The following is a 27,592-nucleotide window of genomic DNA, read 5'->3' as shown; positions in this document are numbered from 1 at the left end:
TCATAAAAACTTAGTACTCTCAAAGTTTCAAATTTGCATACCTCCCACTTTCCAAGTACATCTTTGCCAGAAAAGTGTGTCCCAATCCACACTTGCCAGATCATTTCTGATACCATCAAAACTGGCCTTTCTCCAATTTAGAATTTCAACCTGTGGATCAGACCTTTATTTTTGCAGATTTACTTGGAAACTAATGGCATTGTGATGCAGAGTGTTCCTCTACACAAACTTCTGTCACCTGCCCTGTCTCATTGCCTATTAGCAGATCCAGTTTTACACGCTCTCTCTTTGGGACTTGTATGTACCGAAGACATTTCCTGAACACATTTGACAAACTCTATCTCATCTCGTCCTTTTACAGTATGGGATTCCCAACATGTGGAAATTTAAAGTCTCCTACTATAACAATGACTATAACTGCTTCTTGCAACATTCTGTGATCTCTTTACAAACTTGTTCCTCCAAATCCCGAAGACTGTTGGGTGGTTTGTAATATAGCCTCATTAACATGGACATACCTTTCTTATTTCGCAGTTCCACCCACGACATCTCACTAGTCGAGATTTCCAGTCTGTCCTGATGGAACACTACTGTCACATTTTCCCTGACAAGTAATGCCACTACTCATCCCTTAATCCCTCCCACTCTGTCACGTGTAAAACAGCAGAACCCCGGAATATTGAGCTGCCAGTCCTGCCCCTCCTGCAACAAAGTCTCACTAATCGCTACAACATCATAATTCCAGGTATTGATCCATGCTAAGCTCATCCAGTTTTCCTATGATACTTCTTGCATTGAAATATATGCAGCTCAGGATACTGGTTGCACCATGCTCAACCTTTTAATTCCTGACTTTGTTTGATGTCTTCCCAAAATCTGCCTCCACAACCTCCCCACTAACTGCTTTGGCACTCTGGTTCCCATCCCACTGCAACTCTAGTTTAAATCCCACCATGCAGCATTAACAAATCTTCCCACTAGGATATTAGTCCCCCTTCAGCTCAGGTGTAAACCGTCCCTCCTGTACAGGTCCCACTTTCCCTGGAAGACAGCCCAATGTATAAATGCTCTTCCTTATCCGTGAATGACTTTGTCCTCTTTCTAGTTGCTCTCTTGATTTTTAAAGTATAAAATGCCTTGGTAGTCTGAATGCAACCAGCCAAGGACACTTCAAAGTCCCTTTAACCCCACCTGCTTCCTTAATATTCGGAGGCCCTCCCATTTCAGCATCCTAGACACTGCATAAGCTTCCTTTCTCCTTTTTACCAATTTGAACATCTCATCATCAAGATTCCAGAAACTTGCCATCTACCGAACATGTTGGTCCCAAATTCTGATCAGCTAGCCTTTTAACAACTCCCACACGTTGGATGTGGGCTTAACCACTAACAACTGCTCACAAACTACACTCTTGAACTCCTGCCTAATGTTGTTAGAATTACTCTTTCCTAATTTAGCACTTCTTCCCCCCAAAAGACAGTCTTATCTTTATCCACACTTACCTGAAATTTTAAACTCGTGATCACTGTTCCCAAAACGCTCTCACACAGAAACTCTGACCACCTGGCCAGGATCACCTCCAAATATAAAATCTGGTACGTCCACTTACCTGACTGGGCTATCTACATACTATGTCAAGAAACCCACCTGGATGCACTTAACAAATCCTTCCTTTATAAGCCAGAATCAGGTGTATTATCACCTGACATATGTTGTGACGTTTGTCATTTTGCAGTAGCAGTACAGTGTAATACATAAAAAAATGACGACAAATTACAATAATATATAAAATAGTGAGGTTGTGTTCATGGGCCATTCAGAAATCTGACGGCAATGGGGAAGAAGCTAAAATATTGAGTATGCATCTTCAAGTTCCTGTACCCCTTCCCTAATGGTAGTAATAAGTAGAAGGCATGTCCTGGATTGTGAGGGTCCTTCATGATGAATGCCAAATTCCTGAGGCATTGCCATTTGAAGATATCCTCAATGCTGGGGAGGCTGAGTTTTTCCAATCCTAAAAATGAAATACAGTTGAAAGTGTGCCTTCATTCTAATTGCTTTAATATGCCGGGCTCAGGATAGATCTTCAGAGATATTGACACCCAGGAACTTGAAGCTACTCACCCCTTGGTGTACTCTCATGATTTCCCCTTCCTGAAACTCACAATCAATTCGTTTGTCTTACTGACCTTGGGTGCAAGGTTGCTGCTGTGAGACCACTCAACCAGCTGATCTATCTCACTTCTGTACACCTCCTTGTCACCATTTGCGATTCTCCCATCATCAGCAAATTTTTAGCCAGTGTCTGAGCTGCGCTAGTCACACAATCTAGTCAGTAAAACAGCGGCATGCTCAGACACAATGGTCTCTCCAGGGCAACCAAAGGTATTTTTGTCGTCTTTTTCAGGACTGTAAGATCCCGCTGGACATTAAGAACCTCTGGTATGGCTGCTCTACCCAATCAGCGTGTTGCTGGCCAGTGGAAGAGCTGGATTTGGTGTTGGTGTTGCTGTCTGCTACAGAAAGCCAGAGTCTGTGTGCAAAGGTGACGTGCAGCCTAACAGCGAACAATTGCCTTCGAAATTTTTCTTGTGATCACATGACCCTTTTGGACATGGAATACTGAAGTCTGGTTCATTGGTTTATTGGCCAGTCCGATGGTGGGAGAGCTGCACATCCTCAGTTACAGCGAAGACGAGGTTATATGCCGCAGTCTCACCTGTTGCAGCGGCCAGGAGGGCGAGACGCTGGAGGTGGTGTGACGTGGCAGCCATGCTGATTAACGGCAGACCCTTCCCATTGGTGCTGCTCTCCAGTGTTCACTCATTGGAAGACAAGACGTATTTTTTTTGTGTGATTATATGCTTACTGTGCATCTTATGTGCAATATGTGCCTTGGGCTGTGTATGACAGTTGCACTGTATTTTGCACCTTGGCCCTGGAGGAATGCTGCTTTGATTAGTTGTATTCATGGGACTTCCGTATGATTGATAATTAAACTTGAACAGTCATGAGTGGAGAGAGAGTAGGGCAGTGGCTATGCATGGACTCTTGCAATGCACCCATGTTGATTGTGAGCAAGGAAGAAACGTTATTTCCCATCTATGGTCTCCTGATGATCCAGCTACATAGGAAGGTACAGAGGCCCAAGTTTTGTAGCTTTTCAAATAGTACCCAGAGGATGATAGCATTGAACACTGAGCTGTAATTAATCAACAGCAGCATAATATAGGCATTGCTGGTGCCCAGGTGATCAAAAGCGGAATGGAGAGTCAGTGAGATTGCATCTGCTGTAGTTCTATTGTGTCATTACTCAAATTGCAGTGGCCAGGTCCCTGCACAGGCAGAGGTTAATTTTGCACAAACCAACCTCTCAAAGCACTCCATTCCAATAGATGTGAGTGCTACTGGAAAGTAACCTTGAGGTAAGATCATCCTGCTTTTCTTGGGTACTGGTATGATTAATGCCCCATCAAAGCAGATGGGAATCTTGAATTGCAGCATTGAAAGATTGAAGATGACTTTGAACACCCCAGCCAGTTGGCGGGCAGATTTTTAGTGACCTGCCAAGTACACCATCTGGGCCTAACGTCTTGCGAGTGTTCTGAAACAGTTATCACAGAGTGCCAGATACTGCAGAGGTTCACACAGGTATAATTTCTGGCATTAATTTCCTGGCGAAATTGGTGACAATAAAGTCACCCACAGCAAGCAACTGCCTTGTTACTTTCACAACTATCCATAATCTGCTAGCATATCTGTTCCTCTATCTCCTGCAGATATTTGGGAGGCTCATTGTATAACTGCATCTTAGTAATTGCACCTTTTATATGCATGCATTCTACACATATTGCCTCATTGGTTAAGACTTCAAAGATACCCTCTCCAAGCTCTGATCTTCTTCCTGATCAGGAGTGCAAATCCCCCATCTCTTTCACATGTCTCTCTATTATGTTTGAAACCTGGATCTGCCAGTCCTGCCCCTCTCTCAACCAAGCCTCTGTAAAGACAATAACATTGAAATTCCATGTGCTCCTTTGGCTTTACCTCAAATACTCCTTGCATTGAAACTAGTTTGCTCAGCCTATCAGCACCAGCATGACCAGTAACCAGACCCATTAATCAGACTTGCTTAACCTAACATAGCTATTCCCCTCAGTTCCTCCACGTGCTGATGTATTGCTCTGGTTCCCATCCCTTCGAGAGTTCCATGGGAGCCAATGAATGGTATTTCAGTAAAAATACATTAAAATATTGTTGCGCTAATCCACATTTTGGTTTGTTGAATCAGTGGCTAGTACTACAAGAACAACAAGAAAATAAAGAGGCAACACAGATCAAGTGCTTTCAAACAGCTGGAATAAATACTAGGTCGTCAAACTTGAGACCAAAGTAATACCGATTGGGAAAATGCAAAACCAGGAGGTCTACTAAGAATTCATTTCACAAAGGAAGACAAGAAGTCCTCACCTTTGAGATAGGAACATTTCCTATTGTTGAAGTAGTTACAGCTGTGGACGTCTCACTGACCACACTATGCGGCCTTTGGCTCCCCTGTTGCTTGGACATGTGGATATTTGGTCTAAAGAATTAAAAACAAGCATTTAAGAAATTACATTCCACAGGTACAGGCATGTAAAATACACACAGAGAATATGCCCCCAGAAGTAACTACAAATCTAATAATTCTGGATAATAAAACATATACCAAGCTTATTTTAGAACAGGTAATGAAGTGGCACTGACTGTAAAAATAGAATCTCTAACGCTATGAACATTGAAAACCATTCTGTTTGTTCATCAATACGCCCACTTTTCATACTTCACTAGATTATAGCACATTTTGACTGTTATAATTGACTTCCCAGGGCGGCAGGGTGGAGATATGTCTCTAACAATGGCGGGGTAAAGCTCATCCTTAGGCAAGGTATAATGCAGGTTTTTGCAAATAAAACACAGTGAGGTGTTTTATGTTTAAGAAAAAATGTAACAACTCATTTATTGTAATCCAAACACTCAACATAAAGTGCGGTAACAGTCCTTAATGTAATTAAGTCATCACAATAGAATGGCCTCTTAAAGTGAATTCCAGCTCAATGCCGGTGGTTGTGAATTATGTAGGTTTCCACCAATTAATTGCCCTACTGTAGCACCAGCATATCCCCCCAGTCAGGGTCACATGAAGCCATGGGAACAGGTGGTGGATGGCTGTGTGAGCAGCTGGTACATATTCCAAGTCCTGGTTATGTGACCACTGACGTCACACACAATTTCTGAAGAGTATTGATGATAGCCAGGGTCACTCGCCTTGTAAAGATACTGCCCAGGAGGCAATGGCAAACCACTTCTGTAGAAATATTTGCCAAGAACAATTATGGCCATGGAAGGATGATCGCCTATGTCACACAACAGGGCAAACAATGAACAAACAATTCAACTTCCCATGCAAGAGTTCTGCATAGTAAACTGCACACAGTAACATGTTTCATTCAAATACTACCTCTGAGACATACCACTTAGACTATACATCTATGTAACCGGGTTTTTGATTTGTATCAAAACGTTCAATAAACTATAATTTGTTTTAGTTTGGAACTGCCTTAACTAGAATTGGGAAACTGGCAGCTCAACTCGTTATACAAAAATGGATGCTTAGTCCATTTAAATTACTAAAATTTACAACAATTTCAAGGAGACTATCAAGGTAAAGGTACCCTCTGTGATGCCATTTTAATAATTAAAACTGGCTTAGGAGAAGATTGAAGCAACTCAAAAGCTTAACCAGCATTGCAAAAATCCTATTACTGCAACAAGATCAGCTAATTCAAAACCAAATTAGAAATTGCACCAGGAAATCTTTTAGTGTTTATTGCTAAGTGGGTTAAACTTTAGATAATATTGTTAATAAGCAAAGTTCACCTAACTGTCTTGATTCCCCTTAAATAATGTTTTCAATTAAATAATTGAAAACATTATGCGTAAGTTTATCTATATCACAGAATATCCTGCCAGCTGCATTACCAATTAATTATATTTAGTTGTATGCAATTACTGGAAACATTCCTTTTTATTTACATCAGAGCCAGTTCTGATATTTGATTTAAAATTCAAGTTCCAGTCTTCCCAATGCACCACACCATCATACCACAGACTACAGTACTTTCACTTACTCCTCCTTCAGTATGTATTCGTCGTTCTCTGGTGAAATCTGTCCAGTCACTGGATGTCTGAATGATGTTGTCCGTTGGTTATGACTGCAATAAATAAGATAATTAGAATCAATTTATTATAGTTCAAGCAGCATTTTCTCCCTCATCTTATACTTATTTGGGCTTACACTTGTTCATAAGGATGTACAATATGGAAGTCATTAATCATGTAAAGATGCCTCATATTTCAATATTTTCTTTGAATTTCAACACACGTGTGTTAAATCTGCCAACAGCCTGCAGTACTGTATTGGTGCCAGCTCTCAGCTCAGCTGGCCAAGATGATCAGTATAATTCAAATTAAACCATATTTTCAATTCAACTGAACAAGTGTCAATAATTAAATTGCTACTAAGCTTTTAGCAACATTAAAATGTTGCAATTAAGATTATCTGATATTTTAAAAACCCACACACTCCAGAAGTTAAATCACCTGAGTTTCTGATGTCCAAGGCTGTTTTACACTTAAGTTATGCACGAACAGACACACCACAAAGGGATCTCCCAGAGTTCATTGAGAAATTGTTACAGCATTGCAATCAGCAGATCTGACAACAATTGATTAACTGACACCTTCCTCATTCCCTACCTCCCGGTTTCTTTTCCTGTCGGTCTTGCAGATATAGAATCTACTTACATAAAACCAAGACTCCTGTGGAGACCCCAAATAATAACTAATCTTTTAGTTTATGAATAATCAACTTTCACTTTTTCACTATTTCCACTCTCTACTTCAAAATGGTGCTGATGCACCCGAGGTGAAATTCCAAGTACTCCAACCAAAGCCGTATTGTTCAAGTAACTACACGGATCAAAATACTCAATCAATCTTTCACGTTATACAAATGCATATCTTAGCTGTCATTGCATGGCATAGATGCTAAAATAATTACATTTTTCCTCTTCCGCAACTAAAGCTATAATGATTAAACATAACATTACTACATCCTTAACAGCTCTACATACCAGGGGATAAATCTGGGAACTCTCTTCGCTGGACTTTTGACCTGAAGAATCCAGCAAAGCCATATCTACTCTCTACATCCAGAATGGTTTTGATGTTTTACCTCATTTTTAAGCCACACCAGTAGCAGTAAAATCATATTAATCCTCAGCAATAATACTTTCCTCTAAAATTATTACACAATGTCGGCCTATTAAAATATTTACAGTTGTTTGGATAGAACTATCACCCAGACCACTGACGTATAAAGTTAAGAGAAGTGGTCCCATCACAGACCCCTGTGGAACACCACTAGTCACTGGCAGCTAACTTGAAAAGCCTCCCTGTATTCCCACTCTTTGCCTCCTGCCAGTCAGCCAATCTTCTATCCATGCTAGTATTTTTCCTGTAATACCACAGGTCCTTATGCTGTTAAGCAGACTCATGAGAGGAACCTTGTCAAAGGTCTTCTAAAAATTCAAGTAAACAACATCCACTGACAGTTCTTTCTCTATACTGTCTGTTATTTCCTCAAAGATTTATAACAAATTTGTCAAGCAGGATCTTCCCTTAAGGAAACCATGCTGACTTTGGCCTACTTTATCATTTGCCTCTAAGTACCCTGAAACCGCATCCTTAATAATGGTCTCCAACATCTTCACAACAAATGAAGTCAGGCTAATTGGTCTATAGTTTTCTTTCTATTGCCTCCCTCCTTTCTTAAAGAGTGAAGGGACATTTGCAATTTTCTGATCCTCCAGAACCATTCCAGCATCTAGTGATTTAGGAAGCATGGATCTTGAGAGTTCTGAGGTAGCCAGCAAGGAGTTTAAGAAAGGACTTAGGAGAGTAAGAAGGGGAAATGAGAAAGTCTGTGCAGGTTGGATAAGGAAAATCTCAAGGTATACTACAAGTACATGAAGAACAAGAGGATGACTAGAGTGAGGGTAGGACAGATCAGTGATAAAAGAGTAAACATGTGCTTGGAGTCAGAAGAGTGCGATACTTTGCTTCAGTATTCACCAGTGAAAGGAAACTCGACAAATGCAAGAAGATTCAGCGTAACATATAAAACTTTGACAAACTTCTATAAAAGTGTCATGGACAGTATATCGACTGGCTGCATCACAGCCTGGTGTGGTCCTAGAAATTTCAATCTTAGAAAAAGTAGTAGATATGACTCAGTCATCATAGGTAAAGCCCTCCCCACCAATGAGAACATCTACATGGAGTGTTGTCACAGGAAAACAGCATCCATCATCAAGGCACCTTGGATACTCTCTTCTTACTGCTGCCATCAGTAAGGTGGTACAAAAGCTTTAGGACTTATACTACCAGGTTCAGGAATAGTTATTATTGCTTAATCATTAAGCTCCTGGACTAGAGGGGATAACTTCATTCGCCCTATCACCGAAATGTTCACACAACAAGGACACTTCATCTCAGGTTTTCATTACGTTCATGTTTATATTTATTATTTTCTTTTCCTTTTGTGTTTGCACATTTCGTTGTCTCTAGCACACTGGTCGTCCACCCTGTTGATCCGGTCTTCCACTGGCTCTGTTACTGGTTTTGGATTTATTGAGTATGCCCGCATGAAAATGAATCTCAGTATTGTATATGGTAACATATACAGTATGCACTTCAATAATAAATTTGTTTTAGACTTTTAAACTTTGGATACTCAGCATGGCTTTGTGAGGGGCAATTGTGTTTCAGAAGCCTGATTAGATTTTTTGATGTAGTGACAAGCACATTGATGAAGGTACAGCAGTGGATGTGGTGTTTGTGGACTTTAGTAAGGTGTTTGATAATGCTCCTCATAGCAAGCTTATTCAGAAAGTCAGGAGGCATGGGATCAAAGGAAACTTGGCTGCATGTATAACATTTGGCTTGCCCATAGAAGGGAGAGGGAGGATGTATTTGGAGCATATTCTGCCAGGATGTTGGTGACCAGTGGTGATCCACAGCGTTCTGTGATCCCTGTCCTTTATGATTTTTACAAATTACACTGATGAGGTAGTGCAAGGGTGTGATAGCAAGTTTGTAGATGACACGAAGTTGGTGTAGAAGGTTGTCGTAGGTTACGACAGGACCTTGATAAGATGCAGAGCAAGACTGTGATATGGCAACGGAGTTCAATCAGAAGAAGTGTGAAGTGATTCAATTCACTTCAAAAGATTGAACTTGAAAGCAGAGTACAGGGATAATGGCAGGATTCTCAGTAGTATGGAGGAACAGAGAGATTGTGGGGTCCATGCCCACAGATCCCTCTAAGTCACCATACAATGTAATAAGGTTGTTACAAAATGTGTTGGCCCTCATTCGTCAGGCAATTGAGTTTAAGAGCTATGAGATAATGTTGCAGTTCTATAAAACTAAGGTTAGACCACACTTGGGATATTGTGTTCAGTTCTGATTACCTCATTATTGGAAGGACGTGGAAGCTTTAGAGGGTGAAATGGAGATTTGTGAAGATGCTACATGGATTATAGATCACTATAAGGAAAGTTAAGCAAGCTGGCTGATTTTCTATTTGGTGCAAAGGAACATGAAATACAACTTGCTAGAGGTGTATTGGATGTTAAGAAGCACAGGAGTGGGCAGCTGGCACCTTTTCCCCCCCATTTTGAAAAGTGCCCTAGTCCCAGAGTACTGCACTGAAATGTCAACATGATGTATACTCAATGCAAAGTGACATTGTCCAAATTACATTCCTACAGAACATGTGTGACTCTGATAGATATTATATTAATGGTATTTGCTGTTTAAGTTCTATGGACAGTATACGACAATACATAAAAGTATTTTATTTAAAAACATTTCATCTGGTTGGAATGAATGGTGTACAAAATATTTCTTGCTGTTTTCTTGAAAATTTCTTCCAAATAACGCATGTCATTTGGTCTTAAACACAAAATAGTCCAGGAAATAAAATAGTAATTATATGTGCAGAGCAGAAAGGTAGCAACTTGTTAATCATTCCCACTGTCATTCACATTGCTCAAGTGTCAGAATATACAAAAATACTAAGAAATACTCGTGTGAAAGGATGAAACCCAGAGTCCGAATTTAACATCTCCTCTCTCCATTCCTTGTTTCATTATACTGAAATATTTGAGGCAATATATAAATATTCCTTCAATGCAGAAGATATCAGATACACAGCAAATGTTGATGAATCATTGGTGAACTGATATATAATTATAAAGAAGTATACAGTTATTTATTAAGTGGATATAAAGCAAATAAATTCTGTGCCCTAGTACTTTGCATGCCAGAATACAAGAAGCTGGTGAATAAATATTGGATGTATTTGTAATCTACTCAAAAGCTTCTGAAAAGATGCAGCACACTTTAAGACATCATTAGTTAAAGAGCAACTTTTTAAAAAACTCATCGCATGTGTGTTTAGCAAAGGGACAACAAAATTACTGTGATTTTGTGAACAAATAAATCATGTTTAACATCTCAAATGGTTTTCAAGATATAACTGGCAGGATAGATCAAGGACAGAAGGAATTTGATAAAATTTATATGCACCAAAACTGGATTTGCTAAAGATTCTTGAAGGCAAAGTAGATAAAAAGTGAAGACGTTTTATTAGCATGGGGAAAACACACAAGAATATTTCCGAATACTTAGCTAATCCAAATTCTATATTTTGGGTCAAGCCCTGCATCAGGGCTGAGAATAGTTCAGAATATCATTACCAATTTAATAACAAAAACAAGTTTTATGGGCAAAAAGACTGGAACACAGTGGTACTAATTTCAGCAGCTGGGTCACAGCTACAACACACCAGATTAAAACCTGATTTCCAAGTACTGTCTGCAAGGTATTTGTATGTTGACCCTATGGACTATTTGGTTCCACTACCACCGCCCCCCCCCCCCCCAATGACCTAATGTTTGTTAGGCTAATTGCTTACTGTAAACTGCCCAAGCATAACTAGCTGAGTATCAGGGATGTCAATGGGCATGGAGAAAGGTGACAGAGAAAATAAGGAGAATCTGATTACTATGCTTTCTCAGAGCTGGCAGCAACTCAATGGGCCAAATAACCTCCTTTTATGGCATTATGAAAATATGGTGGGCAGAGTATTTTCTCAAACATCAGTGCTAGGGCCACTGTGCATTGCTGATGAAAATAAATATTAACATAAAGAGCAGAAGTTCAGTTTGTCAATTATATTAAAAATGGCAATGATGCAAATCAAGGAAGTTGACTCTGATCAACTACAATGAGACAAAGGCTAATAAAAGGCAAAAGTTATAAAAGACATATAATACATAGAAATGTATTGCAATACGATTGATAATACGGTTCAGGAGAAGCAATATTGGAAGATCAGAGTTCTAAAACAAGTGCAGGATATAATAATCCTTGAGTTTACTTCACTGATAACAGGACATGTTGAGAATGAAGTTAGCAATAGGTACAAAATCTGAACTTCTTTAATAAATACAAGCACTGAAACAGGGACATATCATCAAAGCTTCAAAGCCTATATACATAACAAGGGTATGTATATAAAATCATCATATTTGGAAGGATGGGCAAGTCCTCAAGACAATGCAGAAAAGGGTTAATAAAACAGTTTCAGAGATGAGGATTTTCAACAACCAGGTAGAAAATTCGGGTGGTTGGTCTTCTTGGAGAGAAAGAGGTAAGGGGAAATTTGATAATGGTGTACAAGATCAATCAAGGCTGAAAATCTGTTCCAATTAGCTGATAGGATTAGGAAACACTGATTTAAGGCTGAGTGAGAAGGCAGCCATCAATCCCAGGGGATCATGGATTTGTGCCTCTGGTGGACTGTGTCCTCTCCAGGGTGCAAGCCTGGGTGGGAAGATTTGAAGAACCGGCTGTTGTTCATGCAGCGGGTTCCCCCTCTCCACGTCACTGATATAGTCCAAGGGAAGGGTAAGCGCTGATACAGCTTGGCACCAGTGTCGTCGCAGAGGTTGCCAGAGTGAAGTTGTAAACAACATCAAATTGACTTAGGGACCTCAGCTCCGGATTTCACACTCCGAGTTTACTCCAGGAGCCTTTCCCATGGTGGGGGGTGGGTACATAAATTAAGAACGGAAACACATTTGACTAACCTGCACATTCATTTATGAACATCATCAAATGGTTTGAATGATTGAATTGGAACAGCACTTGTCCGGTACCCATTTATATAGAACTGGGTTAGTCTGGATTTAATGGGGGGGAATAGATGCTTTCTCTAAAACTTGGTATCCAAGGTGTGATTGTTAAAGTTGCACCGGAGGTTGAAAGAAAGAGTTTTCCTGCTCCTAGGCAGGCTGCTGTCCAAGGCTGACGAACCCCACCTGCCCAATGGCTGAGGCTGGAGGATGTGCAAAAGTGCTTTCCTTTTAAACATGAGATGTTTAATAGGAAAAGGACATCGTACAAGCACTGGTACAAAAAATATTTACCAGAATGTAAGAAAATATACTGGAGTAAGGCCAACTAAAGAGAACCAACATCAACTCAATGAGCTGAATGGTAACACTTCAGTAGTGGCACTATTTCGTATATTTAATTGTATCATTTAATTAGTTCAGTTAAATTATTCAGCATAATGTACAGACATTAAATGTCAAGTCACTTTATGACTTAGAATCCTTTGAACTTTCCCTGTTCTACCTCATTTCCCCACACATTGAGATTGATACACTTTCACAAGCAGTGTTGTAACACATTATCTTTCTCAGTGTTATATGTTCCATGTGCATGACTAATCCAAACCCTCCCATAATTCATTAACGGGAACGTTTCATTGCCTTAAGAGCATTATATGTTGCATCACATGCCAGGAATATTTTGGAAAACTCCGTTTGCTTGTAATGAGTGCAGTTCCAACAACTTTCAAGTGGCATGTAGAACGAAGTAGTCCATTTGACTAGAATCCAATCTACTTCACAGAACATCGATTCAATCCACCACCACTACAGTGTGAACCAACAATGAAATGCACCGCAGTTACTCACACAAGCTAACCCAACAGCACCTCAAGAACATGCAATGCTGGACATAGAGGAGAATGTGACCAGCAGACAGTCATTTACGCATCTCACATGGAAATGTACCAACATTCCTTCAAGGACTGTCAAGGTACAAGGCAGCAGTTCACTGCCACATTTGCAAGGGTAATTTGGAATGGGCAGTCATGCTGACCCTGCCAGCAATGTCCCATTCTGGAGAAAAATTGCAACTCACTTTCCCTTGTTCATTTTGAACATTACATTTTCATTATAACTTGCGATTTTAAAATGGATTAACAACTTATCTGATATTCTATTCAGAATTTAAGAGCTGATGGTAAATAAACATTCTACCACTCTTGTATAGAAACCTTGATAAAAGTTTGAATCATTCATTGTCAACTTTAACAATCACACCTTGGATACCAAGTTTTAGAGAGAGCATCTATTCCCCCCCATTAAATCCAGAATAACCCAGTTCTATCTAAATAGGTACCAGACAAGTGCTGTTCCAATTCAATCATTCAAGCCATTTGATGATGTTCGTAAATGAATGTACAGGTTAGTCAAATGTGTTTACGTTCTTAATTTAAGCAATCCCTGATGTTCAGCACATCTCATAGCACCACCAATCCTGATCTCCCATTTCTTCTGTGTGGAGGTTGAACGTTCTCCTGGTGACCACATGGACTTCAATCAGGTACTCGAACTTTGACTCACATCCCAAAGGCATGCAATTTGGCAGTTTACTTGGCCACAATAAATTTCCCTTGGTTCATGGAACAGTGATGGAATTTTGGTGGATGGAGGTTGGGGGGGTTGTGGGGAGGCTGTGGTAGATCATGGCAACATAGGGACAGTAGGTTGCAGTGGGGTCATTAGATTATTCCGTGATCATGAGGGGTGGAGCGCAGTGATGATAGCACTAACCAGTGACTCCTTTGCTTGCATCTTCGGAAACAGCTCTATTTCCATCTTTAATATCTCTATTTTTCCCTTTCAGGGATCTTTTTGAAGACCATGACCTGGAGTTACATGCTGACTATGGTTCTTTATGGGAATGGGGCCACTCTCGGGGTTTCATATCCAGCCATTGTTCAGCATGCCAAGGGCTTGGCCTAAGAGGTTGGCTCAACTTTGGAGGCTGAGGATGTCAGAGCTCTGGAGACAGGCAGATTGAAGGTTGGTGTCACAGCGGGAGATCCATGTGTCATCAGGGGATTCAGAATATCTACGACTGTGTGCACAGAGACCAAAAAAAAAGCAACGTAGCGGACTTTTAACATCGCAAACCAGTGAGTTGTTTGTTATGTCTCCCCTCTTGCTGTGAAATTAAGACACCTCTGTCTCCTTTATTAGGGAGAGAGAGAACCTGTGGTATGTTGAATGCCGGGTGAAACGCAAAGTCTTTGGGGTAACTGCAAGTCTGTGTCTTTGCTATTGCTTTGCTCACGCTTGAGTGCTCGGTGGCAGGTGCTGATGTTTTTATTTTGCCGGTGGGGGGAGGAAGGATTGTCGCTTGCTGCTGCTTATGCGTGGGAGTGGGTAGCTGGCAGGGGGGACTTAGGGGTTCTAACATTTAATTGTCATTCATTCTTCAGGACACCCTTCTGTTTTTGTGGATGGTTGCGAAGAAAAAGCATTTCAGGATGTACACTGTATACATTTCACTGACGTTAAATGTACCTTTGAATTAGCATAAAACCCAATGGGGTAAATAGAATCCTATGTCATAAGAAAAGAGGAAACTTCACTTGCAAATGATGTACTTCACGATAAGAAATAAACAATTTTCATTATTTAGCACTACTTTACATAATGCCACTGCAATGGATTTGTTATATTTAATAAATATAAAAAAGTATATTTATTAAGTATTGCCTTGAACTGCTGCTGCAAAGGCAACAAATTTAATGATAATAAACTTGATTCTGATGTTCTGACATTAAAATAAATGTCTGCTTTCCTCCTTGGCAATTTACTGAATGGCTCAAAGCTGGATATGTATAATTTTCAGGCCTCTGAAGCTTGGACTATTGAATGGCCTCTCAACATTCACAACATCTACATTTCAAATGGTCACTTGGGTGAGGTATCACAGCTATAGCAACTTAATTTCTCACAGCATTAGAGGGAAAAAAATTGCAAAATAATATTTTACTTGCCAGGGTAAAGATAGAGATAAGCTTTATTTGTCACAGGTACTTCAAAATAGAGTGAAGTTCATTGTTTTGTGTCAAACACACTTCAGAAAGTCTGATCACCTTGCTGTACTTCTACACCCTGATTATCAACAGATCGAAACCTGCAGCACCAGTAGTGGGGAAGAAGGAGGTACGGACGAGGGAAGCACAGAAGCACTTACAGGACGGCTTTGAATCAGTGGACTAGACTGTATTCAGGGATTCATCTTTGAATCTGAATGAGAATGCCCCAGTTGTTACCGACTTCATTAAAACCTGTGTGGATGAGTGTGTGCCTACGAAAACTTGCACATTGCCAAACCAAAAGCTGTGGATGAACAAAGAGGTTCATCATCTGCTGAGGGCTGGATCTATGGCATTTAAGTCTGGTGTCCCAGGTCTGTACAAGAAAACCAGGTATGACATATGGGGGACTAGTTCAAGAAGAAGAAACAATTCTGAGCAAGGTTGGAGGCAACATCGGATGTTCGTCAACTGTGGCAGGGTTTGCAAGACATCACTTCCTACAAAGTGAAACTCAACAGCATGAACAGCAGCGATGCTTCACTACCAGATGAGCTCAACACTTTCAAAAGGGAAAATATAACTACACGTGAAGATCCCTGCTTTACTAGGTGACCCTGTGATCTCTGTCTCGGAGGCCGATGTTAGGCTGTCTTTTAGGAGGGTGAACCCTCGCAAGGTGTCAGGCCCCAATGCAGTACCTGGCAAGGCACTGAAAACCAGCTGTCAGGAGGATTCAAGGACATTTTTAAACTTCTCACTGCTACAGTCAGAGGTTCCCAAGCGCTTCAGAAGGGCAATGATTATACCAGTACCCAAGAAGAGTAATGTGAACTGCCTTAATGACTGTCGTACAGTAGCACTCACAACTATGATGATGAAATGTTTGAGACTGGTCAACTCCTACCTCAGCAAAGACCTGGGCCCACTGCAATTTGCCTTTTTCCACAATAGGTCCACAGCAGATCCAATCTCAATGGCTCTTCACACAAGGGCAATACAAATACCCATGACAAGATGCCCTCTTCTCATTGTTACCATACAGAAGCCAGAAGGCACACACTCAACAATTCAGAAACAACTTCTTCCTCTCTGCCATCCGATTCCTAAATGGACATTGAACCCATGAACACTAACTACATCACTTTTGTTTATATATTATTTCTGTTTTTGTACTATTTTTAATTTAACTATTTAATATGCACATATATACTTACTATAATTGATTTACTTTTTTCTCCCTATTGCAATGTACTGCTGCCGCTAAGTTAACAAATTTCACATAATATACCTGATTCTGATTACTAACCCAAGGGTTGTGCTGGGGGCAGCCCACAAGTGTCACCACTCTTTCAGCATCAATACAGCAGCCCAAAAAAAATTTCTCTAACCCTAACCTCACGTCTTTGGAAGATGGAAGGAAACAGAAACATCCAGGGAAACCCACGTGATGACAGGGAGAACATACAAATGCAGACAGAGTTCAACACCAGTGATCACTGACACTGTACATCGATAGCACTACCGCTACACTTCCATACTGCTTCACAGGACAGTAGAGAAAGTAATTCTCTCCCAATAACCTCTATAAAATCAATGTTTTTAAAAACTGCACACTGCTTTGATTTGTCATGTAAAAAACTCCTAATTAAAGGTCACGTTACTCATAATAGCTGAATATCAATTTAAGATCAACAGCAATTTCTTTCCCATAATCTCCCAAAAATTACTTACTTAATTCTAAAACAAAAGCTGAACTTTGAGTGAAGTACTGACCGTGAAAGAATGATTTATTTTTCTGATTAAAAGCTAGCCACTGCAAACCTCGAACTGCAGCATTATATTGCTTTAGAAGCAGCTGCCGAGCAGCAAGTACAGTACGTTTCAAAGCTTGAATAAGTGCCCTATCCAACAATGAACTGCAATTCATATCTACCTTTTGGCTAAGATCGTTCTTTGCTCAAATTGTTTTCTGCTGTCCACTCAGAGATTCAGTATCTTCAGTCACAATGGCCTTTCCTCCATATGCATCATTGACAAACAAGAAACTGCAACACAGCAAGGACAAAGAGCAAAATGAAGCAGGGAACAGGATCTCTCAGCCTGGATTTCTCTTACAATATGTCAGGATGGTATTAGCCCAGCTCAGTGTTCTGCAGGAAATGTAAGAAAAGCAGTTAACTATTTCTAGCTGTCACTTGAGGCTGCAGTTACGCAGTCTAAAAAGCTGGCGAAATCAAACATATTTGTTTGAGCAATCCTGCTGTGGTCTATACATTCCAACTTAAGTTAATAACCAATAATTCTGTGTAGGTGCATATATGAAGTTGTTTCATGCTATTATCTGAAGTGCACCTTGCCGCGGCCAAGCAGCTTCTCAGAACAGGCTCAAGGAAGATTGGCCAAGCTGACCTGATCCAGATCCATAAGATTAGTTGGACAACATATTCAATCTGAGCTCAGAGTTTGGTGCTACTGACCACATACAGGTCCACTGGTAGGTGACTGACTATCTTAAGGTGTCCACCTGGAGAAAGAGGAACAATGGAAAGACAGACAGAATTAACCCCAGGTGTCATAAGAACACAAGAAATAGGAGGAGTAGGCCATCCGCCCATTGAGCCTGCCCCGCCATTCAATAAGATCATGGCTGATCTGTCCATAACTCAGCTCCATCTACCTGCTTTTTCCCCATAACCCTTAATTCCCCTACTACGTAAATATCTAACTGTATCTTAAATATATTTAGTGAAGAAGCCTCAACTGCTTCCCTGGGCAGAGAATTCCAGATTCACCACTCTGGGAAAAAGAGATTCTCTTCATCTCCATCCTAAATCTTCTCCCCTGAATCTTGAGGCAATGTCCCCTAGCAATGGGAACAACTTTCCTACTTCTGTCTTATCTATCCTTTTCAAAATTTTATTTGTTTCTATAAGATCGCCTCTCATTCTTCTAAATTCCAGAGTGTCTGGCCCCAACTTCACTGCATGAACAGTTGTGTGTATTTATATAGCTGCGTGCACTGGGGTCTGACTAAAGAATTACTCTTTCCCTCAGAAATACAAATTGCTGGATAAAATGCACTTGTACAGATACTGGTTGAAGTGTTCAGACAGTGTTGCAGCAATACAACTATCCAATTAAATTTTAACAACTTACAGACATGGAAATAAAGCTGTGTAATGTCAAATAAGAAATTTTACATGAGGGAGTGAAAGAGACATTGTACTTTACAAATGGTCAGATATTTCCAGGCTCAAGCATTTGTGCTCTTTTCCATTCTGCTACACTCTCCACTGCCTGGGCAGCATGATTCAGATTTTAGCCCTATTTGCCTGAAGCTAGAACTATGCAATTGCTTATGTCCTTGCTTAGCTGTGGTGTAGTGGTCAGAACTTGGGGTAGAGACTGGAAATCCCAGCGTCCTCTGGAAGGAGTTTGCACATGCTCTCCACAGAATGTGTGAATTTTTTCTGGGTGCTCTGATTTCCTCCCAAAGGCCAGAAGGGTTAATTCTGCACTATATCTCCGAACATATAAATATTTGACAAATGGAACAGAACTTCCATTTGCCAAAATCAATCACCCAGGATCCAATCACTTGGATTTGTAACTGTGAGATACTGGTAACCTTTTGGGACCAGCGTCCACCTCAATTTATGTCAAGTTCACAGGACAAAATGCAAGATAAATTATTTCATTAAGCAGCTGGTTCAATTCATGCTCTTAAGTAATGTCACAGACATTAGTCTTATTAATCATAGCACAGGGAAAAGGATGTAATCAGGATTCTCCTACTCAATAATCTGACTCGGCTTATGATATCAATTCAAAATGTTACTAGACATGGCACAATTTGCCTAGCAACATTTCTCAGTTGTATTAATAACAAGCAAATTGATTTAACAACAACATTTTCAAAGAGGTGGAAAAACAGAACATTTAAGTTTTTTTAAAGTTATTAGGAGAACTTTTTATTTGAATAGAACCAAATAACAAAGTCATTATTTCAAAAAAGCTATTAAGAAATGTTGCTTAAAGTTATTTAAGAACAGGAATAAGACATTATTTGAAATTGTGGAGATGATGTAATATTCCCAAAGAACTTTTCAGCGGTATAGGCATCCAATGATGATCATTTTCATCATGGGAGACTGGATGACAATAATAATTCTTCAAAGGTTATTTGTACTTACATTGAATTGTCTGATTTGACAACTGGCTTCAAGGGTTGAGAGCTGCATTCAGATTGAACAGGAATGGATCATGTAGTTTGCTATTCATTCATGCTAAAAGTGGATTAGGCAGCTTCAGCATCGACTAATTAAAAAGGTACTCAAAGGTAGTAAAGCAATTCAAGGACATTAACCAAAATACAATGAAAAATGTAAAAGCATGAGGGTGTCAAAGAGCAAGACTGATGCCATGAGCTTCAGGAAAGGAGCTGCACGGTGCAGAGCATGGGGGATTGCTGCTGGTTTGGCCAATGGAATAATGGATGCTCACAGCTAGACCTCAGTCATCAATGAAGTGAGAAACAGAAGTACAAGGAAACAGTAAAACTTGGATGTGTCTGGTAAGAGATGCAGAACCTCACTGGACAAGACATGAGGCATGAGCTCTCAAAGAACAAGTTACTGTGGTGGAGACACTGGGGAACCCATGACAAGTATGCAATAAGGTACCGAATTTGTAGCAGTGGCTGTAAGGACTGCAGTCTTCACCAAAGGAACTTAAAACCAGGTGTGGGACAAATCATTTGGCAACACAACAAAAAGGTGCATGGATGACACAGGAAAAAAAGTAGTAAGACGTCACAGACAGGATGGAGCTGCAGTAGTTTGAATGATTTATATTTTATGTTCCTAAAACGTTTTGTAGATAATGAAAAGCTTTTGTAAGGTTAGCATTATTATAAAGGTAGGTATTGTAATGGTCAATATGAATGCAGGGAGCTTTCACAAATGGTAATGTGATAATGATTAAATAATCCATTTTTGAAATGTCAATAGGGAGATTAACATAAGCCAGAACACCGGAGATCACTTGTCTGCTTGAACTTGCACCCGAGAGTGCAGGTGAGGCTTAATTTTATTTTGCTCAACCAGCAGCCTTGCTGGCAGTGTGCCACTCCCTCAGTATTGCACTCAATTATCAGTCAGGGTGGTGAATGCATGGCACACGTGCCGAATACAGCACACAGCAACGCCGCTCCATTCTTTTTAACCCCATGTATAACAATATGCATAATGTTGGTCTTTGCCGCCAAACAAAGCAGCAAGTAATTTTATCGAACTTGAGAACAGGAAGATGTTTTGCCAGGAACCGTCTCACACCAGCTTGGCACCAGCTAGACAGGCATGTATACAGTAGGATGCAGATGACACAGTATTTGAGCAGTGCGCAGTTGGGCCAACTGGCGCTGGCTTTGCTCAGCATACCTTTGCTTCTGCCATCTGAATGAACACTGAATATTCAGTGAGAAGTTACTACTGTATGGAGAGAGTTTAGCACCGCCATGTAAGTCGTTTTTTTTCAAAGTTCAAAGTAAAATCTATTATCAGAGTACATACATGTCACCACATACAACCCTGAGGTTCTTTCTCTGCAGGCATACTTAGCAAATCTATAGAACAGTAACCGTAAACAAGATCAATGGGCAACAAACTGTGCAAATGCAGATATAAATAAACAGCAATAAATAACAAGCATGAAATAACAGGACAGGAGTCCTAAAATGAATGTAGCTATCCCCTTTTGTTCAAAAGCCTGATGGTTGAGAGGTAGTAACTGTTCTTGAACCTGGTGGAGCGAGTCCTGAGGCACCTGTACTTTCTACCCGATGGCAGCATCAAGAATAGAGCACAGCCTAGGTGGTGAGGATCTTTGATGATGGATGCTGCTTTCCTATGGCAACGTTTCATGTAGATGTGCCTAATGGTTGGGAGGGTTTTACCTGTGATGTGCTCAGGTGATCCATCAATTTTTGTAGGATTTTCCACTCAAAGGCATTGTTGCTCCCATATCAGGCTACAATGCAGTCAGTGACAAACTTGGTCAAGTCTAATTATAGGAGTAGACTGACGAAACGAGTGCCACATGCATAAGCTCTCAAAAGAACCAGATACATTCCAAATGTAGTAGCAAGTCGACCAAACCAATGTCACTGCTGGTGACCCCACGGGTAGTTATCGGTCTAAGATGCGCCCTCCAATCATTCAATAGACAATAGGTGCAGAAGTAGACCATTCCGCCCTTCGAGCCTGCACCGCCATTTTGAGATCATGGCGAATCATCCACTATCAATACCCGGTTCCTGCCTTGTCCCCATATCCCTTGATTCCCCTATCCATAAGATACCTATCTAGCTCCTTCTTGAAAGCATCCAGAGAATTGGCCTCTACTGCCTTCTGAGGCAGTGCATTCCACACCCCCACAACTCTGGGAGAAGTTTTTCCTTAACTCTGTCCTAAATGACCTACCCCTTATTCTCAAACCATGCCCTCTGGTACTGGACTCTCCCAGCATCTGGAACATATTTCCTGCCTCTATCTTGTCCAATCCCTTAATAATCTTATACGTTTCAATCTGATCCCCTCTCAGTCTCCTTAATTCATTCCAATAATAATGTTCCACAAAGTCAAAGAAATGCATCTGATCCTTTATTGACAATTAATAAAAGATACGATCTTGAAGTAGTGTAACTTATGATACCAAACTAGCGATATTAACTGTACTTAAAGCAGACCTAATCAAAGTAGAGTTAAGCATTTTCAAATGTAATTAAGCAAAGTTATGCATAATTAAGCGGTCCCCAGCACTAAAACTGTGCAGAATTAAGCATGAATTTTTAACTTATACCCTTCACTTTTACTATGGCCTCATCCATGTGACTATCTAATAAACTCACAACACAGAATACAATGCAGATAGAGCTCAGATGCATGACTCCGACAGCAGATATAAAATATCTATCATTAGAGCAGCTACAAAAGCCTTACTGAGAGTTAAGCGTATTTATTTTCCTTTCCTTGATGTTGTGAATATACACCGTAGCTTATAATTTCACATTCAAATGTTATACATGACAGCAATAACTAATTAGATGTTGTTTTCAATCTTTTTAAAAGATTAATCATTTTTGAACGTTTTCTAAAATACCTCAGTTATTTCAATCTGCCTGTTATATTTTTATCAATAGTAAACGAATAAGTAAATAAACCACAGGACTTAGTCATTTTCCTTACAAAAATCCTAATTATTGTTTCCATTTCATTAATCAACACTAATCTCTGCTCAACAAAAGGGTTGCCACTCCTGGCCTTGATCTTTGTGCATAAAGCACCAATTGTGCTTTGAATTCAAAACCATCTGAATCATAGCTTGGTTAGGGTCCGATCAATTGATAGAACATAGAACTGCTCTTTCAAAAGAGGAAAACGTCGGTACTCAGCAGATAAAGTGATCCTACACTGTGTATTCATTGAAAGTTTGAAGTAGCACGCTACTGAGCGGCCAAACTCAATCTGAAGATCTTCAGCAATCAAAGACATCGATATCATTCATTTCTTAGGATTGAAAAACAGTACAGTAGCTTAGGCAAGGAGGGAAGGCCAAGGGGAGACAGATCCATAAATGGGAAATATGAGGAGTTGGACTGCGCTCAATCACTGAGCGGGACACAGGAAGAGGTAGCGATTTCATTTAGGTTTGCAGCTGAAGTTTTAAAAAGGCTGCACTTCATGGCAGTTTTTGGAGTTGGACTGTGCCCAATCAGTGAACGGGATTCATTAGAAAGGGCAAATAAAAATAAAGCAGGGGCAAGCAGAATGGCCATTGTGTGAGTGGGCCAATGTTGAAGTGGCTGTGTCTCAACAGGCTTGGGCAAGGTAAGCATCTGGTAAGTTTCTTCTTCCTCTATTTTTCATTCTTCACCTGTCAGAGCAGTGAGAACGGCTCCAGGGGCAATGTTTTGGTCTGCATGTAAGATGCGGGAATTCTGAGAGGTCTCTAGTCTCAATTAACCACATCTGTGCCGAGCTGCAGCTTCCCAGAGGATGTATCAAGACACTGGAGCTGCAGCTTGATGACCTTCGGCTCCAACAGGAGACAGAAGAGGTGACAGATAGGTGAAACAGGGAGGTTGCAGGGGGCAGGTAACTGTGCGCCTGTCAGGAGAAGGAGGGCAAATGGGCAGCCAGTGCAGAGTAAACACACCGCCATTCCCCTCAATAATGTATACAACTTTGGATACTGTTGAGGACAAGACCTACTGGGGGGGAGCCACAGTGACCGGATCTGTGGCACTGAGGCTCAGAAGAGACGAGAGGTGAAGAGGACCGCAGTAGTGATAGGAGATTCCATAGTTAGAGGAATAGAGACAAGATTCTGTGGATGATACAGAAACACCCAAATGGTATGTTGCATCGCAGGTGTCAGGAGCAGGGATATCTTGGATCAGGCCCATGGCATTCTAAAAGGGGGAGGATGAGCAGACTGAACTATTGATACACAGTGGCACTAATGACATGCTTTTTAGAACAGCTGGTGGCTGAGCCTACAAGGGGATCAGCTATTCCTCATTGGGTCTTGTGCAATGAACAAGAAATTAACTTGTCTAGTCTTAACTGACTAGAGAAGTTAAGGTAAAGGAACCCTTAGGAGGCAGTGATCATAATATGATAGAATTCACCGTGCAATTTACAAAGATAAAGTCAGCTGTACCAGTATTACAGTGGGGTAAAAGGAATTACGTAGGCGTTTGAAAGGAGCTGACCAAACACCAGCAGGGGTAAGGCACAGCAGCAATGTCTGGAATTTCTGGGAGTAACTCAGAAGGCACAGTACAGATACATCACAAAGAAGCAGTCGTATTCCAAAGGCAGGATGAGCCACCTTGGCTGACAGAGAAGTGAAAGCTTTCATAAAAGCCAAAGAGAGAGCATATAATACAGCAAAAATTAGTTGGAAGTAAGATAGGGAAGCTATTAAAAATCAACAGAAGGCAACTAAAAAGTCATAAAGAAGGAAAAGCTGGAATATGAAGGTAAGCTAGCCAATAATTTTAAAGAGAATACAAAAAGGTTCTTCAGATGTACAAGTCTCAAAGAGAAGCAACTGTGGATATTGAGCAGGCGGAAAATGTTGCTGGAGAGGTAGTAATGGAGAGCAAGGAAATGGTTGACAAACTGAATAAGGACTTTGCATCAGTCTTCATTGTGGAAGACACTAGCAGTATGATGGAAGTTTGAGAGTGTCACGGGGCAGTAGTTTGTGAAATTCATTACAACAGAGAAGGTGTTTGAGAAATTGAAAGTTTTCAATGTAGATAAGTCACCTGGAAGATGGCCTACAATGCAGGGCTCTGAAAGAGGTGGCTAAAGAGATTGTGGTGGAAGAGTCAATGGATTCTGGCATGGTTCTGGAGGACTGGAAAATTGCAAATGTCTGACCTCAGTGGCTGGGAAGATGTTTGAGTCGATTGTCAGAGATTGTACTTACAGGCACATGATAATAAAAAAGCCCATAATCAGCATGTTTTCCTTCAGCTAAAATCTTGCCTGACAAATTTGCTGGAATTCTTTGAAGAAATAACAAGTAGGGTAGACAAAGGGAATTGATGGATGTTGTGTACTTGGATTTTCAGAAAGCCACACGAGGCTGCTTAACAAGCTATGAACCCATGATATTACAGAAAAGATTCTAGCACGGATACAGCAGTGGCTGATTGGCAGGAGGCAAAGAGTGGCAATAAAGGGAGCCTTTTCTGGTTGGCTGCTGGTGACTAGTAGATTTTCCCACAGGGGTCTGTGTTGGGACCATTCCATCATGACTTAGATGATAGAATTGATGGCCTTGTTGCAAAGTTTGCAGACGATACTGAGATAGGTGGAGGGGCAGGTAGTTTTGAGGAAGTAGAAAGGCTATAGAAGGACTTAGATTAGGAGAATGGGCAAAGAAGTGGCAGATGGATTACAGTGTCACAAAGTGTATGGTCATGCACATTGGTAGAAGAAATAAAAGTGTAGACGTTTTTCTAAATGGGGAGGAATTCAAAAATCTGTGATGCAAAGGGACTTCGGATTCCTTGTGCAGGATTCCCTAAAGGTTAATTTTCAAGTTAAGTCTGTGGTGAGGAGAGCAACTGTGATGTTAGCATTTGTTTCGTGACGACTAGAATATAAAAGCAAGGATGTAAACTTGAGGCTTTATAAGGCACTGGTGAGGCCTCACTTGGAGTATCGTGAGCAGTTCTGGGTCCCTTATCAAAGAAAGCATTTGCTGATGTTGGAGAACGTTTAAAGGAGACTCAAGAAAATCATTCTGGGATTGAAAGACTGATCATATGACGAGTGTTTGATAGCTCTGGGCCTGTATTCACTGGAATTCAGAAGAATGAGGTGGGGCGGGGGAAATCATTGAAAGCTATCAAATGCTGAAAGGCCTCGATATAGTGGATGTAGAGAGGATGTTTCCTATGGTGAGGTTGTCTAAAACCAGAGGGATATCCATTTAGAATGGAGATAAAGTAATTTCTTTAGCCAGCGGGTCGTGAATCTGTGGAATTTGTTGCCACTGGCAGCTGTGGAGCCAAGTCATTGGGTTTATTTAAGGCAGAGGTTGAACAATTTTTAATCAGTCAGTGCATGAAGGGATACGGGGAGAAGGCAGGAGATTGGAGCTGAAAGGGAAATAGATCAGCCATGGTGAAATGGCGAAGCAGAATTGATAGGCCAAATGGCCTAACTCTCCTATATCTTATGATCTTATTAACTAAATGGCTCAGAAGATCAATGAGTGCAACAAACTGTCAGGATGAGTACTGCATATCAAACAACTTCATGAACAAAAGAGCAAAATCTAACATCACAAAGTTATTATTATGAAAACTTAGATCAAAAAGGAAGATTTTTTTTCATTCAAAGCTACCCTGACTTTTGAAAATTTGGCATTGTTGCTAACACCAATGCATATCATTTTCTATTAAAATTGCTTCCATAGGAAAATAAATTGCAAACCAGTTCATTTTAAACAACTATAAAGGGTGCTATGTTACAAATCTATTACTACCCGCAAAAGTCATCATGTAATTGGTTTCACAAGTAAAACTTCCAGTCTATTCAATCAGTAAATGAACGTGACCAGCAAAGGTATCTGACACAAGGTAAAAACACAAAGAAAATAATGTGGTTTCCACTAAAGCAATTCATATTACCTTAAGGCAAAACAGATACAGGACAAGACTGAGAATTAGTTTGGACAGAACACCGACGAGCAAGCCACTTAGCAAATAATTGGAAAAAGCCAAGGTACTAGTGTGATCGTAAATCAACTTTTCGAAAAAAAACTCCCAGCTGCTTAACTGTGTGAATGCACAATTGTAGCTGACAGAGAAATAAGCATCACTATTCTGACCATTGGTTAAACTGATGCTTTGCTCTGAAACCACAAAACGATCAATAATACATTTTAGGACAATGGGCAGATATTTATAAGCCTACAATATAATTTGCTGCAAGTAATGAATGCTTCAATAACTTATGGAGTCCGAGAGAGATATACAGCATGGACACAGGCTCTTTGGCCTAATGTCTATAGCAAACCAAGTACCCCACTTCACACTAATCCTACCCCCATTCCTATTGACTCAGCTGCAGATTCTACCATTTATCTATGTTCAGGGGAAATATGCAGCACCTGGAGGAAATTCACAGAGAGAACATGTAAACTTGGCGCTGGGTAGCAGTTTTAAAGCCAGGTCACTGGGGCTGTGAGACAGTAGTTTCATCAGCTATGCACAGCCTGTGCAGCCCCATTACAGTTATGATTAACCAAGGGCTGAAGACAAACTCTTCAATCGTACAAATAGACAGGTAACACAGAACTGATAATTGAAACTGTTCAGCAATAAGAGACAAATTCTGCAACATGGTTAAAATGTTCCTCCAAAAAAACAGCATGGTAGGTTTTTGTGCAAATACCTAATATTCCACTGAGCAGAAAATGTGTCATGTGTATTAATAGAAACGTCATGGCAAGAAAATTCACTGGCTCAAGCTATACACCTGCTGCAAAAGCTTAACTAAGCACATTCCAAAGCCTCTGTTTAAGTAACAGGCTATTGCTAAATTACCTCAATCATTAAAACTCCCAAGCTTAATGGAGACAATAGCTACAGAATCATTAAGTATCTTTAGGCAAAGGAATAGTTTAATCCTTTCCCATTCTAACCATTGA

The 27,592-nt window shown here is 40.4% G+C and overlaps 1 protein-coding gene across 17 annotated transcripts in view; it reads right to left on the bottom strand.

Annotated features, from left to right (window-relative positions):
* Positions 1-27,592, bottom strand: part of plekha7b (pleckstrin homology domain containing, family A member 7b) — a 401,998-nt gene that overhangs the window by 161,521 nt on the left and 212,885 nt on the right. For 15 of the 17 annotated variants that reach the window (XM_073049397.1, XM_073049398.1, XM_073049399.1 and 12 more), the window contains 2 exons: positions 6,171-6,254; positions 4,471-4,582 (listed from right to left, as the gene is read on the bottom strand). In XM_073049397.1, the coding sequence (XP_072905498.1) occupies positions 4,471-4,582; positions 6,171-6,254 (196 nt within the window). Of the gene's footprint in view, positions 1-4,470; positions 4,583-6,170; positions 6,255-17,291; positions 17,404-27,592 lie in introns of all 17 variants that reach the window. The other 2 variants (XM_073049409.1, XM_073049410.1) reach the window with 1 other exon arrangement.

This window comes from Hemitrygon akajei, chromosome 6 (assembly GCF_048418815.1).
Source record: "Hemitrygon akajei chromosome 6, sHemAka1.3, whole genome shotgun sequence".
NCBI lineage: Eukaryota > Metazoa > Chordata > Chondrichthyes > Myliobatiformes > Dasyatidae > Hemitrygon > Hemitrygon akajei.
The sequence above is the reverse complement of the archived record's forward strand: the minus strand, read 5'-3'. Positions and strand labels throughout refer to the sequence as shown.